The 15,826-nt window shown below is 27.7% G+C and overlaps 1 protein-coding gene across 1 annotated transcript in view; it reads right to left on the bottom strand.

Annotated features, from left to right (window-relative positions):
• LOC129959348 (uncharacterized) overlaps positions 1 to 15,826 on the bottom strand; it is a 124,217-nt gene that overhangs the window by 105,329 nt on the left and 3,062 nt on the right. The window contains exon 2 of the mRNA XM_056072168.1: positions 4,828 to 5,112. Coding sequence (XP_055928143.1) covers positions 4,828 to 4,928 — 101 coding nt within the window. The 5' untranslated portion in view covers positions 4,929 to 5,112. The remainder of the gene's footprint in view (positions 1 to 4,827; positions 5,113 to 15,826) is intronic.

Here is a 15,826-nt window from a genome sequence, read left to right as displayed (position 1 = left end):
AATATTCCTTTGAAAACCTTCATTAGTCTGGAATTATTATTTTGGCATCTTATCCTGCTCTTCAATTAAGGGGAGAGATGAAAATCATTCGTCTCTAAACTGCATTCTCCATGAAGGGGGACAAGGGCACAAAACTATCGCAACAAACTTTTTTTGTTCAACAAGTTGATCAAGCCGCTTAAAAGAAACAGAGGATGCTGGACTTTCAGGCAACGAGCTGGCTGCCAGCATGTCGAAATTGCGACTTTTGGTGAATGTTTACACATTTTTGAACCATATTCTTTCCATGATGACCAATGAGGGCCTTCAAAGGTACGTTTAGGCCATTCCAAATTATTGGCACCAACATTCTTCAAAGAGGAGTCCATTGATATAACAAATATCTGAATTTTCACGGCAATTATGCTGAAAACTAACCATTTTGGACATAATCTTTCGTAATATATTCGTTTTATTCTCTTCACTTGCTTTTTTATGGCCCATCGGAGCTAAGAAACAAATTTAAAAAGAAAAAGAAAAAAAAACTACTCGTGTATATTTTTTAACCAATGCTCATTATCCGTTTTAGCAGAATATTATTTAGCGTTTCTTTTGAATTTTATTGGCACATTTAAAACCATTTTCAAATCTACTTGGTTATTTTACATTCTACTTGGCTTTCCTTATATTCACTATTCTGAATTTTTTTATTTCCTTTTGTGTTCCCAAACACAGTAGTTTTTGCATTCAATAATTTCAATTTAAAATTATTTCCCTAAATAATTTCAATTTATTTTACAACTTTTAGAAATATCATTATAAATATGTTCAGCGAACAGGCTCAAAATAGTTTAGAATAAAACAAACAAAAAAAAGTTGTAAGACCGCAAATAACTTCAAATATTCCTTTCATTTATTTATCACCTAGCGGAAGGAAACAAGTTATTTTCATAGTTTGTCAAAGGTTTTCAAGAGAAAGGAAATTAATCATGGTGATATATTTTATCCTTTACATCGGAAATGGTTCTTAATACTCACTACTCGCAATGACTAATCAAAGTAAAGAAGTAATTCTATTATTCAGCTGCATTCTTTAATTTTAGCTGACCTCTGTAAAAGAGGAAAATTAAAAATAATCATGAAAAAGTGCAAATCATTTTCGATTACGTTTGAATTTATTTTCATTCCGATTGTCTAAAGATACCTACTTAAACCTGGAACACTTAGAATTTCAGGATTACATTGCCTGCAATATAAAACGGATGAAAATATCAAATTTTAAAAAATCGTTTTCCATTCGAACTGTGATTTTTAAGACCAGCGACAATATTTAATTGTTTGCAGCTATATCACAACCTTATGTTTTATTCTTTAAGTATTTGTTGAACTTATCGTCCAGGAGTTGTGCTACATGAGATTGAATTGGAGAAATTTAATGAAAATTGTTGAATTGTGTTAAATTGCAACAAATCAGTTCTACTCTTTACCAATACTTGGAATCCAAATAAATAAGGAAGTTTATGCCTTGAAAACTAAGTTTTTATATATCAGTTAGATCTACGAATATTCTTATTCCAAATCTTAGAAGAACTGTTTGAAATTCCATAACTTACAGACAGTAAAAGGTGAATGAAATACTTCAGAAAAAGAATATGAATTCGTTTTTTAAAAAATGTAGAAGTAGCAGGTGTACATCTAACAGCGAATGAAACATAAAATATCTCGCTATCCTCATATCTTAACTTTTTACCAAACATCTAATATTATTTGATTTACAGAGACAATATAGGATATCTAGATGAAAGTCTTGCCTTTTGCAAAGTAAACTGTAAATGTATCGACGTAAAGAAAAAGAAATTAAAAAACATCACTATGAGTTCGCTTAGATGATACAGATAACTTCAGTTATATGATTACATAAAAATGATATTATAATAACATAAAATCTCTTTCCGTCATATGATACAAGATAAATGTAGGTTTGAAAACGGAAATGAAGCGTTTTTAAGAGCATTTTCAGGACTTTTCTTGCGACAGAAGTTATTTTAACTGTACAAGAATGTAATAACTAGTTTCGGAACTTACATTCTCCACATAGCATACTTTTTTATGATTTAATTAATAAAAAAAGATTATTCCGCTTTTGCCATAAAGCAAAGGTAAAAAAAATACAAAAAGAATTTTGATGACGCTAACAAATTTTCGTCGATTTTTTTTTTTTTTTTTTTTTTTTTTTTTTTTTTTTTTTGGATAAGGGAAAAATATTTTTTTACCATCAGAATACGAAAAAATAATCTTATTCTGAATATTCTTCCACACACGCTAGGAATATTTTTGTTGGTAGTTTAAATATGTGGTACATTTCTACAATCATAATAGTTTTAAAAAAATATCTGGACTTAGTTTAAAAAAAGAATTTTTTTCAACAAAATAAACAAGAAAGAATATAGGATTCTATTCTGCAAGGAAAAAAAATCAAGACTTATAAATTTTCTAGATCTTATTTTCCTCCCAGCTGTTTGTATTTTACTAAACAAACTACTAAACTTTAAGTTTAAAAAGAGTTTTTAAAAGTTTAAAAGAGTTTTTAAGAGTTCAAGTTACAGTGAAATTCGCACAAAGTTTAAATAAACTTATAAAAATACTCCTACTTTATTCAGGTTAATATAGCAGTTCATCATTAATATGAAGGACGTGTGCGAAAAGTTAATAAAAATGCAACGCTTGCTTTAAAAAAAAAATTCTTAATTTAAGACTAAGAAAAACATTTTCATCGTTATAATAATGAGATTATTTTTAAAATTATTTACGTTCTTTTAGTTATTCGAAAATTATTGGAATTCGTGTGTCGGATTTCTAAGCTCTCGCTGGTTATTATTTGTTGCATTACGAAGAAATATGCAAATTTTTTAATTAAAACTGACTTAATGAAAATAAAAGAAGAAATATTCTTGCTTTTTTTTGTTGTTATTAGATAAACACGACTTGAATTGCCAGAGTAAAGTCTTTAAGAATGATGATAAAAGCCGACTGTCATAAAATAACAGATAAGATAACATGCACAGAGAGAAATATATTTCAGTTGTTGCTCAGCTAGCTTATCCATAAAATGTAAAAAAATTAAACATTTTGTACCAGATGCAAACACGGTCAACTTAATTTATCCCTTTTATAAATAACGAATAATCTTATATCAATTTTAAATTCTTTTTCAAGAAAAGATAAAATTACTTTTCCTATCTATGCCAAAAGGAATGAATTTGCAAAAATACTTTATAACAAATATAAAAAAAAAACCCGAAAAACTTTTCATCTCAAAAAGCAACGTTAAATTTGATTTGATATATTCGGAGAAGTGTATAATTTCTTTCTTTCTTTAATTTAAATGTAGAAGCAATATCTATTATTTCAAAAGTTTTGGTCTTTTTCAATCAAATTTGCAATGGCCCAAATCAAATCAAATTTAATCAAATTCGCATTTCACAAAGGTGAATAAACTCATAAAAAGGAAGCAATCTGATTAAAGAAAGGAAGTTAGCTTGTGGTGGAAGTCCTCAAAATTCAATGTTATATAATTCTTGAGTAACAAATAAATGTAATAATTTAATTTTAAAACGCCAACATGCGCGACAAAAACATAACTAATACAGAATAATTAAATTTTGAAGCTACAAAATAGCTAATTTTTCAACACATGATATTCATAAATTAGAATATTCATTTTCAAAAGAATACGTTAACTTCATCAAAATAAAAATAAGTTATCTTGATCAATTAGTTTTCGATTGTTTATTTTATAAAATAACAAGATACAATTTATAAAAAAAAAAACCCGTTCTATAAGGAAAGTTATATCTTCATACTATTTTCGCAAATTATTTGTAAGTTTCAAACAAGAAAAAATGATTACGTCTAAATAAAGAAAAGAAAGTTTTGCCACAAGCTACAAAAAGCTATGATTTTGTTTTTCTTTATCCCTAATGCATAAACTTTTTATTAACTTTACAAACGTACCAATGATAAATCCAAAAGTAAAAGCGAAATTCTTCGAAAAAAGAATATTTTTTTTAAAAGGCAAACATTTTAAAAAAGAGTGAGAAAGCCGGAACGTTTCACGCGCAATCTTTAAATTTCAGATCCGTTGTGGAGGCTTTTTCCACTGAAAATTCTTTAGTAACAAATATGGCAGAAAAAGGTAATGCAGCTGTAAGTATGAGATTACTGTTGTCTTCGTTTAAACCGATTTTGCTAGAACTTGGCCCCATGAAACAATCTCAGAGATCGCATTGAAACGGCATCATGTCCGGGTCACCAATGTAGATGGATGAGTTAACCTTTCAGACAAGACAAACAAGTCTGGGCAATTTGACTTTACTTACAATCAACACACACACACACACATATAAACATGATTAATATAAAAATAATGGTAATAAACAAGGTATGATACAGTTTGATACAATAGTGGTAAGAACGTTATTCAGCCACAAGCTGATTACAGTGACTAGCTTTCATCATAAGTTAAAGCAAAATTATTTCAATGTTGTTTTCATTTACTTTGGCATGGAATGAATAAAATGAAATAAAATGTAAAATAAAAATGAATAGCATGAATAATGCTAACTTCATTCGAGTCTTAAACTAACCCTTAACATTATTAATAAAAACTAATTTCCATGGAGGAAATGTAATTAGCGGAACACACACAAAGAAAAGAGATACAGTTAAAAAAAAAACGAATCAAGGGGCACTGAAAAATTAGAAGATTGGAAACTGCTGAAAAAAAAAAAAAAAAAAAAGAATATTCAAATAATTTCACACAAATTTGAAACATTCGTTTTTCCTTACCGAATGCGAGCTTCTTCCATTGATCTCAACTCTCGATCTCGCTTGAGCACATTCGAAATTTTTTCAAATTCTGCAGGCGAAAGCTGACCCCAGTCTGCCATGATGCTGAACAACAGAGATTCGCAAAAGAATACGAATTTCTTTTAAACAAATGCAGTGATAACTTTGTAAATAAAATATAAAATTTGGCTACTCATCTTGAAAATCTAATTTTCAGATGAAAACAACAAGTGTAAATTTGCATTCAGTAGATTTGGCACAGGAACGATACATTGCTCCTCACACCTAAAAAGAGATAAATAAATAAGTAAGCAATAACCGGAAAGTGACACTTTTATACGGCATAATTTATTTGTCTAGTTAAAGGACATACACGCAAAAAAAAAAAAAAAAAAAAAAAAAACCCTTCAAATACAGAGTGCATGACACAAAATGAACAACAAACGAATGAAATGAAAATTGCAAACACTGAACCGTAAAAACATGAAAAACATAGGAATTAAAAAGTTGAATACACTCTTCAAAACAATCTTAAAAAAGATTAAAAAAACGCATTAAAATTTAAAAATTGAGAGCACTTAGTCATAAAAAATATTAAAGGCACATTAAAAACATTAAGTTCTTCAGAAAATTTGCTAGAACTTTCTCTTTGTATAAAATGTATACAAAGAGAATTTATCCATATAATCATATATGACAAACATATTCAAAAGAAGTGGTAGTTTCTAAAAGCTTTGGCTGAAATAAAAAAATGAATACAACTTAGAATGCTACAGCAATCAATAATACAGGATGATCAAAAAATAACTTTCCCTATTTGAAGGCATTTCTATCTATAACTAATGTATGTAACGAACCCAAATTTCATATACAGACTGTATTAAAGCATGAAAAGATGAATTCCGCAGAAAAAAAAATGTTACAGGAGCAATATTTTAATATATTTAATATAAAGGTAAGATCAGTACATTGAAAATGTAACTCTAATATTCAATAATAAAAACTATTTTCACTGAGTTTCATATTGTATGTCGTCCATTTCTGTACCTGCATTTTTTTTTATCACTCGAACATTAATGAAATTTTTCCCAATCCATTTTTTATGCATTTGTTGCAATTATTGACTTCAATATATTCGTTTCGACAACGTTGAGATTTTTCTTCTTGGTACCTTTTTTTTTTTTTTTTTTTTTTGCAGAGACAGAGAATTTTTCACTCTTTCAAAATTCGTCCCTCCATGCCTTCGCAATCTGTACAACAATTTCATTTCATTCATTAGATTTAGCTGCATACCTCAAAACAGAGAGTGTTATTTTATGGCCATTCTGTCTTGCCATTAATTTTTACAAAAAGCTCGCTTATCTTTAAGGAAATCAGAATTTTGTTTCCAGATTATTTCCATAATCACTTTTTTTTTTTTTTTTTGTGCGTGAGAATAGAATTTGAGGTTCAAACAAAATATATTATCAACCTTTTCATTTGTGGGAAAATACAGCTTTCCGAAACTGAAGTCATCGTAAATCTAGACGTTCATTCCAAATTACACAAGATAGTAATTCGCGATAAAGCAGAAAGTATTCAGCAAATCATGACGGCCTTTAAAGTACAGTTATCCAAATAAAGAATCAAATATCTGGAAAACCAAGCTTCGCTTGGTAGTTTTTTTTTCTTTTTTCTGTAAAATTGTGTTTTTTTTTTTCGGGGAAAATATTTAAATACTAATCACATATTGGTTACATATGAATATATTTCAACCTTACCTACATAAAAAAATCTACAATCTTTAAATAAAAAAAAAATCATGATTGTACTTAGTTTAGCATGTTATTCAAAACAATCTGCTGTATTACAGTATTCATTTTACAGTTTATCTATCATAACTTATATACGTATTTGAACTTACACTCGTTTTAACATGATGAAATAGGATGTCCGAGATGGCGCTATAGGACATTGTCAGCATAAAAGCAGATAGGAAAAGTCTCTAATAGTTAGTTATAAAAAATGTTGTTGAGTGTGCGCGCGCGCGTGTGTATGTGCAAAATCGAATTTTCTTTTCAGGAAAGACACCCATATAGATGAACTTAAAAATAAATGCATAAGTAAAAATAAATAAATAAAGCAAAAAGCGCGACTCAGACTGAGGACCTGCAACATACCCATCATTCACGTTGTTCTGATCATTATAGTGCACCGTGTGTGTGTGTGTGTGTGTGTGTGTGTGTGTGTGTGTGTGTGTGTGTGTGTGTGTGTGTGCGCGCATGTGTGTAAAATCGTGCTACTGAAATATACCATTACAGATAAATTTAAAAAACAAAATCTTACCTAAATATACATTTTGATACAAATCGATAGAGCCCTTTCCGAGATACACAAAATAAATTTATATACATACAAGAATTGCTCGTTTAAAATTATAAGATTTTATAAAGACTTCAGCTTTGTATTTAAAGAATTCAACTTTCATCACCGATAGCGACGACATCAGGTTGAATTACAAATATCAAGAGAAACGAAACTATTTCATGCGTTATAACAGATATTTTTTTTAACATTCACATGATCAGCAGTACTTTCCACAATATTATGTGTTTTTCAATTTTTTTTCCCCACAATACGCACCTATCTGTCATATATTTTTAAAATTATATAGATTATTTTGTATTTTTGTGAAATAAAATCAACTTTTAAATTATCGCTTTATACGAATAGTACAATTAGTCTATCTATTTAAAAATAAACAGGTCAATCTCTCGATTCTCATCGAATCTTTGCGGTCGATTCAATAAAATACTTTGCAACAAAAATTTTAATAAAGAATTAATACCTTAATATGAATATATTTAATTTTTGACCATACACATTTATTCATAAGGTGACCTGACTTCTCAAAGTAGCCCGAATAGTGCCAAAATTTAATCCTAGATTGAAAAGGTTTCCGGCTAAGAATTAAATATTCCAAATGTAATAATTCATATAAAAACTTAATTTGACAATTTTTAAATAGTTAATTAAAATTTTTAAATTGAAATAAAAGAAAACTGAAAGCGAATTCTTCATTTCAACTTTAGTTATACATAAAAAGTAGCCAACATCAAAGACTGTTTGAGATAGACTAGATTTTCGATGACTTGTGCATCTTAGAAAAATAGTCCTGGGTTGAAAAATGTTTCATATTTGGTTATTTGGTATTGATCATTTTTATACTTATTAGAAAGCAATTCAAATTCAACAAAAGATAAACGAGATTTTAAAAATTTTGAGTGCTAAAACTGATTTTCAATTTTTATTATGCATTGAATGGGGTCTCCTTAATATGAACAATATCGACGAATTCAGTCTGAAATAAAAACAAAAAATATAAAAGCTTTTTTAAAAAACACTTTCACCAGTGTATTAAAAAGGAAAAATATTTTTTAATTAAAAATCTGAAGATCAAAACAAAAATCGTAAAAGCATGTGAAGCAGATGGAAAGCTTTAAGTCAATTGGAATGGTAATTACGTTTATAAGGTATTTTAATTCTTATGGAATGAATGGTCGGGATTTTTTTTTTTTCATACTGTGCTCATTGTGCTTTATAACATTCTCCTATCTTTTTCTGCACCATATGCTTTAATGATTTTTGCTTTGATCTTCAGATTTTTAATTTTATATATATTTCTTTTTTTTTTATATACACTGGCGCTTTTTTATATTTTTTTATATTAATCATTTTCTAATTTTCAGTATTTTATTTCTTGTGATATTCATTGTGGCTTTTGAAAAAAGACATGAGAACTCTGAGCCTTATCTGACAATCAAAGGCGGTCACACTGGTTCTTCCACGCCGGTCAAAAACAATTTTACCATATCGGCAGGTAATCTTTACATCCACAATCTAAACGTGGAAAAAATATTCTATATTTCTAAGAACATATTCTAATTTCATATATTTCTAATTTGTACCTAATTTATATATTTATAAGAATATACAAATAGGTTGTAAGTATATATAAGTAAATATTCTTGCTCGAATTAGTAATATTCATATTCTAAGAATAATTTAAATTCTTATTTTTAATAATATTCCAATTTCTTACTTTAATAATTTTTATCAAAAATAAAGTGATCAATTTATCATCAACAAAACCATAAAAGCTTGAAATTCTGATAAAAATAAGGTTAGTAAATCGAAATTTTAATAGCATTTATAATATATTTTAACTGTAAATGAATTGTCAGTTACCATCATTGAACTATCATTTAATTGACCATAAATATCTTACTGATGATCATATTGATTATTCTTTATAACATAGCTTGATTTTCGATATAAAAGAATATTATTTTCTACTTTTTTCAGCACTAATTAAGTGGTACCTTAAAACTTTTCATTTTTATTATTTTGTACATTTTAATCTTTAACAGATTTTATAATTAATGATTGCAAATATTATGCAATTATTATTTCTCAAAATTAATTTCTCGATTACCACCTACTCTGAGAAATACACTTTTAGCTAAATTAATATATTAATTGATAATTAAGAGTTCTAAAATCAACAAAATATTCTTCTCTGTTGTCATCAGGAACTAATGCTTGAATAAAACTTTCGACATGAGCAAGTGAGTGAAAATTCGAATACAAAATTGCTTCCTTACAAACATAAAACAACACGAGGTTAAAAGCGTTTAATATAAGAAATAGTAAAATGTTTCTTTGACTCTTCTTATTTTTAAAAATTTTTATAACAGACTCAAATTTAATTAATTAACTTTTTGAATTTTGTCCAGAACTCCGTTCACTCTTCCTTCTAATCAAAATACCTTAATGAAGTTCTGAAAACGTGACCACTTTATTGTTCATTAAATTTAGATTAAACTAGACAGAAATACGCATGCAATGAAATTATAAGCTTCTAAAAAGAGTTTGAAACAAAGTTTTTGGATTTTTAATTCTCGGAGATACTACCATTTCATTTACCAATTCTAGGAAGATACTACCATTTCTTAATTTTCTTCCATATTTTTCGATAAATATAAAATTAATATATAACCATATGCAAACAAAGGTAATTAAGATTTAGTGGAATTTCAATCTGAAGAAGATTGGGTGCATTCACAAATACTTGAAAACCAGTTTAAAAACACTTGAAAATTCGCATATAAAAAATTCGAGAATACTGATCACTGATAGTAAGTGTTTAACATATGAAAAGGAAGAAGTCTCTTGAATATCCTATGTGAGTGACTCTCGCTTCCAATCAACTTCAAAAGTAATCACTGCGAGGAAGATTTTTCCAGAAATAAAGACTCTTCAAATCAGAAAAGTGATGTGAAATGGCATCAAGGAAAAATTATTATCCTACAAGTCTTTTTCAAAAGTACTTCCCGAAATACATTTTTAAAATTTTAAACTTGTTAATTTGATGCATGCTACTTAGAGTTCGATATGCTTGATCTAAAATATAAAACGAATATATTAAATTATATATTTTTATGTATATTAATTATATATTTTTATGCATATTTAATTATATATATATATATTTTTTATAACTTTCAATAATCATTCTGCATCTCAAATATAGAACCATAATCTATTTTAAGAATGTAAAAATAATTTGATCCGCAATAAAGAATTTTTAAACTTAAATTATATTTTGAAAAGGAACGAAAGACGCATGTTAAAATTTTTTGGCGTAATATTTGAAAAAATACTACAACTGAATTTGAGTGATCTGATGGTTCTAGTTTACTATCACTAGCTAGCTTATGATTTTCGACTAAGAAACAAAAATTTAAATTAAAAGAGAAAGTTCAACTAATATGCTGCAGCATTTGAAAATAACATTATAAAAAAATTTCCGCATCAGATTTGTAAAAAAAATTATGAAGGAGACGAAAACAATTCCGAGAAATAAACGAAAATGTATATAAAATATAATTATTTATCATTTACAACTCCCCACTTAAAATATTTTACATAATATTGTAAACCTTTTCTATTTGCGTAGCAGAAATAAAGAAATTTTAAATATCACTAACCAAAAATCAACAACATTAAATAAAGAAAAATTTGGAACAAAAATAAAAATAATCTAACCTACAAGTAATTGTAATACAGAAGGAAATTATTAAATATCAGACAAAAAAAGAAGGTGAAGAAATTAACATGCATCTTTCAAATCAAAGCTCAAATTCATTTCAACAAATGAGTTAGGTGGGAAAAAGAAAGGGAGGAAAAAACAGTATATTACAACATCCAGATGGATGAACTTATCCAAGTTCAAAAAAGCTATTAGCGACGAAGCAAATGAAATAAATAAATAAATAAATGTATGAATTTATATGCTGGCACAACAATGAACAATGCTTTGAGATCTACAGAGCTTACAGAAACCCTCATCAAATGGAGCACAAAACTAACATATGGTCTTTCTTGAAACAAAAGGCTGAAATGGATCATATGAATATAAATATGCAATTTACGATTAATATTTTCAATTTGGAAGCGCGGCCCAATTTTTCTCCTTTGTTTTAATTTCACATGCTGATTAATTATCGAGGTCAAATTCAATCTGTCTCCAAAAGCAATTAAGTAATTAATTAAAAAAAAAGGTTATGTTTGACGGATTTCTTATTTTTTTAAACAGAAATTTCAAGCACCCATTAAACTTTCTGAATTTTATCATCTATTCTGCTTAAGTTTTGGATTAAAAACGCGTATTTAATACCGGAAACGTAGGCCCAATTCCCAAAACTAAATCTGTTGGTAAATTAGTAATAACCTTGTTCTCAATTTAAACAAGTTACAGTAGAGATCAGAGGTGTATTCAAGGAGGATCGGACAAAGCAGTAGCCCTCTTTATTAAGAGTAAACTGGTGTTGTAGCTGCTAGGCTTTTATAAATTTTTTTTTAAATCTCGTAGAAATGTTAGCATCATGATGTAGTTTAAATGAGTTATTTATGATCTTATGTTAATTCAGTAAGAAACCCAAGTAGTATATAATACAAGTTATATAGTTTCTAGTTTTATGATGTCTTGCAAAAAACGGAATGCATAATATTATCAGTTTTGCTTAGTGAGAAATCAAGCAATTAAATTCCATTATAGCGTTAATTAGCACTTACATAGCTTTTCCAAAGTTTGTTAAAATAAACAAGATCTAATATAAATTATTTATTTCTTACGATCTGTTAACACATCACTTTGCTACATTTCTTCAAACATCCAGATTCATTTAAATCATCAGTTTTTCTAATATCATACAAATCGCATTGTTAAAGACATTTTTTTAAATGCAGTAAGAGGCATTATGGTATAAAATAACAACATGAACATTTAAAATAAAATGAAGACGCTCATCTAAGGGGATATTATCTTATCGCATATTACCATGATTTTTTTTTTCAAACCACTTTTTTACAACAATATTATGGAGGGAAACAGTGGGAATGATCGCCTTGAAATTTTCTCGCATACAGCTTAATAAAGATGTTATCCCCCAGCATAAAAATTGTGAACCTTGGTAAAGGCTACGAATATCATAAGTACTCAAATTTTTATTTTAGAAGTCCCACACATAAGCGTTTTGTGCTTCATAGTACAATGAAGAAAACTGAGTATGCATTATAGAAGCTTTTTTTTTAATGAATGAAACCAAAATTTAACAAAGAACTACAGTTTTAGTAATTATGCAAAATACCAAATTTCCTTTATCTAATTCGACGTGTTGTTGAGTTATCGTGTTTGCAGACGTATAGACAGACAAACAGTCAAACTTTAGACAGATTCGGTTCAAAATATGAAGAAGATCTACATAGTAAATGATAAAACTGTATACAAAATTTCACCGATCGAAATCATTGCGTTAAGTCATCGCGTTTCTAAAATATAGACCGACAAACGGTCAATTCATTGAAGGTTTGGTACAAATTTGGATGCATATCTATATGTCAGATGCAAACATATACCAAATTCCATCCATCCATCTCTTTATATTTTGTAGTTATCGTATTCATTTGTACTTGGCAGCCAGGCCTCTAGCAAATTGAATTCATTCTTCAAAATTAGATAGAAATCAACAAATATGGTGTTAAGACCACAAACCAAATCTCCTCCATCTAGCTAGTAGTTGAATTATCGCGGGCACAAACAGACTGAGCCGACAAACTGACATAATTTCAAAAGTGCGTTCTTTGGTCTCGGGGAGCTATGAAATGCGAAGATTCGTCAAAATCTCGAGTTCAAGGTTTTTGACGATTATAAGACTTTCTCTTTGCATATTTCATATATAATAAAATTAAAATATATTGGAATTAATCGAAGTGTGAATCAAATGAAATCTGTGCCTTTGCTACGAATTTTAAATGGACTTAGAAACAACTCCAAAAATTTTCATTTGGTCTTTTGATTCCTTTTCGAAGATGCATCGAACATTAAACAAAATTGTTATATTCCAATCAGTTATGAAAATACTTTTCTCCCAAGCGAGTAATAAAAATGTGACAATTTTATGGTAAAAGAAAGGAGATTTTATTGTTTCCTTTCCATTTTTCAATCTTCTAATTCTCATTATACAAAAAAATTAACAAAGTCCAAACTTTTCACTGATGTTTTTGAAACATAAATTGATTCTCATTTTATCAATTCTACTGTTATCAAGGCTTTTGTCTTTTATGCTGTCGAAGAATTTAATATAATCTTATTCAATTCCATATTTTACAAATATGCCTATCGATTTTATTATTTATTTTTATCACTTTAAAACATGCTTAAAATTTTGGTTCGGGTATTCGCTCAGTTACAAAACTTTTCAAAAAACGAAGGGGAAAAAATAGCTGAACAATTGAAACTTTGTTTTCTTAATGTAAATATTTTGTGGAACTAGAATAAATTGATTTTATCAAAAAAAAAATATTAAAAGAATAATTGGAAATAGTGAAAACGCAATAGAATACACTTCGCCCATTTAATCAAAAAAAGAATTCTTTTATAGAAACAATGTTTTTAATCAAAATAGACTTAAAAAACATCAGTTAAAAGTTTTATTAACTTGATTCACTATTCCAGTACATATCTATGTTCTTTCATTTTATTCATTTATTCTATTTGTAGTCTTTATTTATTTATTTATTTATTATTATTTTTTTTTTTAATTCTTCAAAATTTCACTACTTCTAGATATTTTTCTACGCTCATTGGTAAAAAAATAAATTACTTCAATCACGCAAAAACAAATTGTTGAACAAAAAAAAAAAAAAAAAAAAACTATAGCATTAAAAAATATTTTTTACCAATTTACTCAATAATTTCATAATTTACCTTGTGAAGTAATTCTTTTGTAGTAAATATGATTTTAGAGAAAATAACTCCAACTAAACGGGGTTTTTTTATTTAGAATTTTGTTTTATTTTTCTTCTAGTGAGCCCCTTCCTTATTTGCATATTTCTTTTTCTTTTTAATTCCTCAAGAAAATTCTGGGTACCTGCTTCCATTCAGAAAACTCAGAAATCGCGTGACTACGTATCTGTTGAAGATATAAAAATTTGAAAGAATAAATTTTTAAAAAATTGCTGCAAGTTACAAAATAAAGTAAGTAAAATCAATTACTTGCATTAAATTTCCTTCCTACATAGAATAATATTAAAAATAAATTTATTAATAACATATTATAAAATACATAATATTATATATCATTTATAATACATAATATTGTAAAAATATTATAAAGAAGGCAGCAATGTTTTTCATAATCCAGTTCAAAAAACAATTTCTTAAATGCTATGAAAATATTCTCTTATTTTAATAACCAGAATTTCATTCTGTATTTTCGTACATTACTGCTATTTATAATTTTTGATCAATAAATGAAAGTTTACAATCAAACCTGCAGGGAATTACTTGCGTTATTTCCAAGACAATCTGTGGAAAATTATGAACGCCGGATAAAAAGGTTAAGGGTCATTTCAGACGGCTCGGTAATGAACTCGCTTTTGAGATGGAATAATTTCTTTGTTTTACTTGCTTGTTGCGTATCAAAATATCATTATTTTAAACTATACTATATATGAGCAGTGTTAATTCCAAAACTTTATTTCATTAAATGGGGAAAATGAATGCCTCTTTTTTAATGCAGTGACTAGTAACAATATATTAAAAATTTATCCTTCAAATAAAGAAAACAGCAATAATTTTGATAAGACTATTAGTGGAGTAACACGTTGACTGAACCATGAACGTGCCTTCATAGGTCAATTTCGTTGCAACACAGACTTTTAGTATTTCCAAGAAATATTTTAGTCTTCACTCTCTACAAATACACACACACACACAGACTCTTCGAAAACAGGGAAAATTTTAAATGTCTTTTCCCATGTCTTGCTGGTAAAAACTAGTTTTCCAAGTGCATTTAATGAATTTCTAAGAACCGTCGGCGGAAAAATACGTTAATGGATAATAAATTTTTACAAAATGAAACTCATTTGTACTTTGAACCCCATGTCTCCTTTTTAAAGCGAATTTCATTTTTCGTTTACTCTTGTTCAAACAACAGACTGATTATCTTAACATATTTGTATTTAAATAAAACTTCTATCACTGTGCAGTTCTTTTTAAAAAAAAGTGGGGTTTTTTTTTTTCCTTCTTTTTTTAAATCAAATGGATAAAAAAAATCTTGTAATTCTATTCCAGGTTTGATCCTCTTAAGCTATTCTTAATTTCCATGAACACGATTAAGCTTCATGTGTATATATCATTTTACAATATTTAAAACCTAGTGATCGTAGTTGCAATTTGCAATAATTATCAATTAATGGTAATAACAACAAAAGCAATTCTTTCAAATGATTATTTTAATAATCTCACAACCATGATCAATTTTACTGACAACACTTACAAATGCTAAGCTTCGATGGTTGCATAAGAAAAAGGCAGAATTTTTGACTTTCTGTGAAATAGTTCAAAAGAATTTCATTTTTTTTTTAAACGAATGCGATAAATCTGGTGAGATAT

This window comes from Argiope bruennichi, chromosome X1 (genome assembly GCF_947563725.1).
Source record: "Argiope bruennichi chromosome X1, qqArgBrue1.1, whole genome shotgun sequence".
Taxonomy (NCBI): domain Eukaryota; kingdom Metazoa; phylum Arthropoda; class Arachnida; order Araneae; family Araneidae; genus Argiope; species Argiope bruennichi.
The sequence above is the reverse complement of the archived record's forward strand: the minus strand, read 5'-3'. Positions and strand labels throughout refer to the sequence as shown.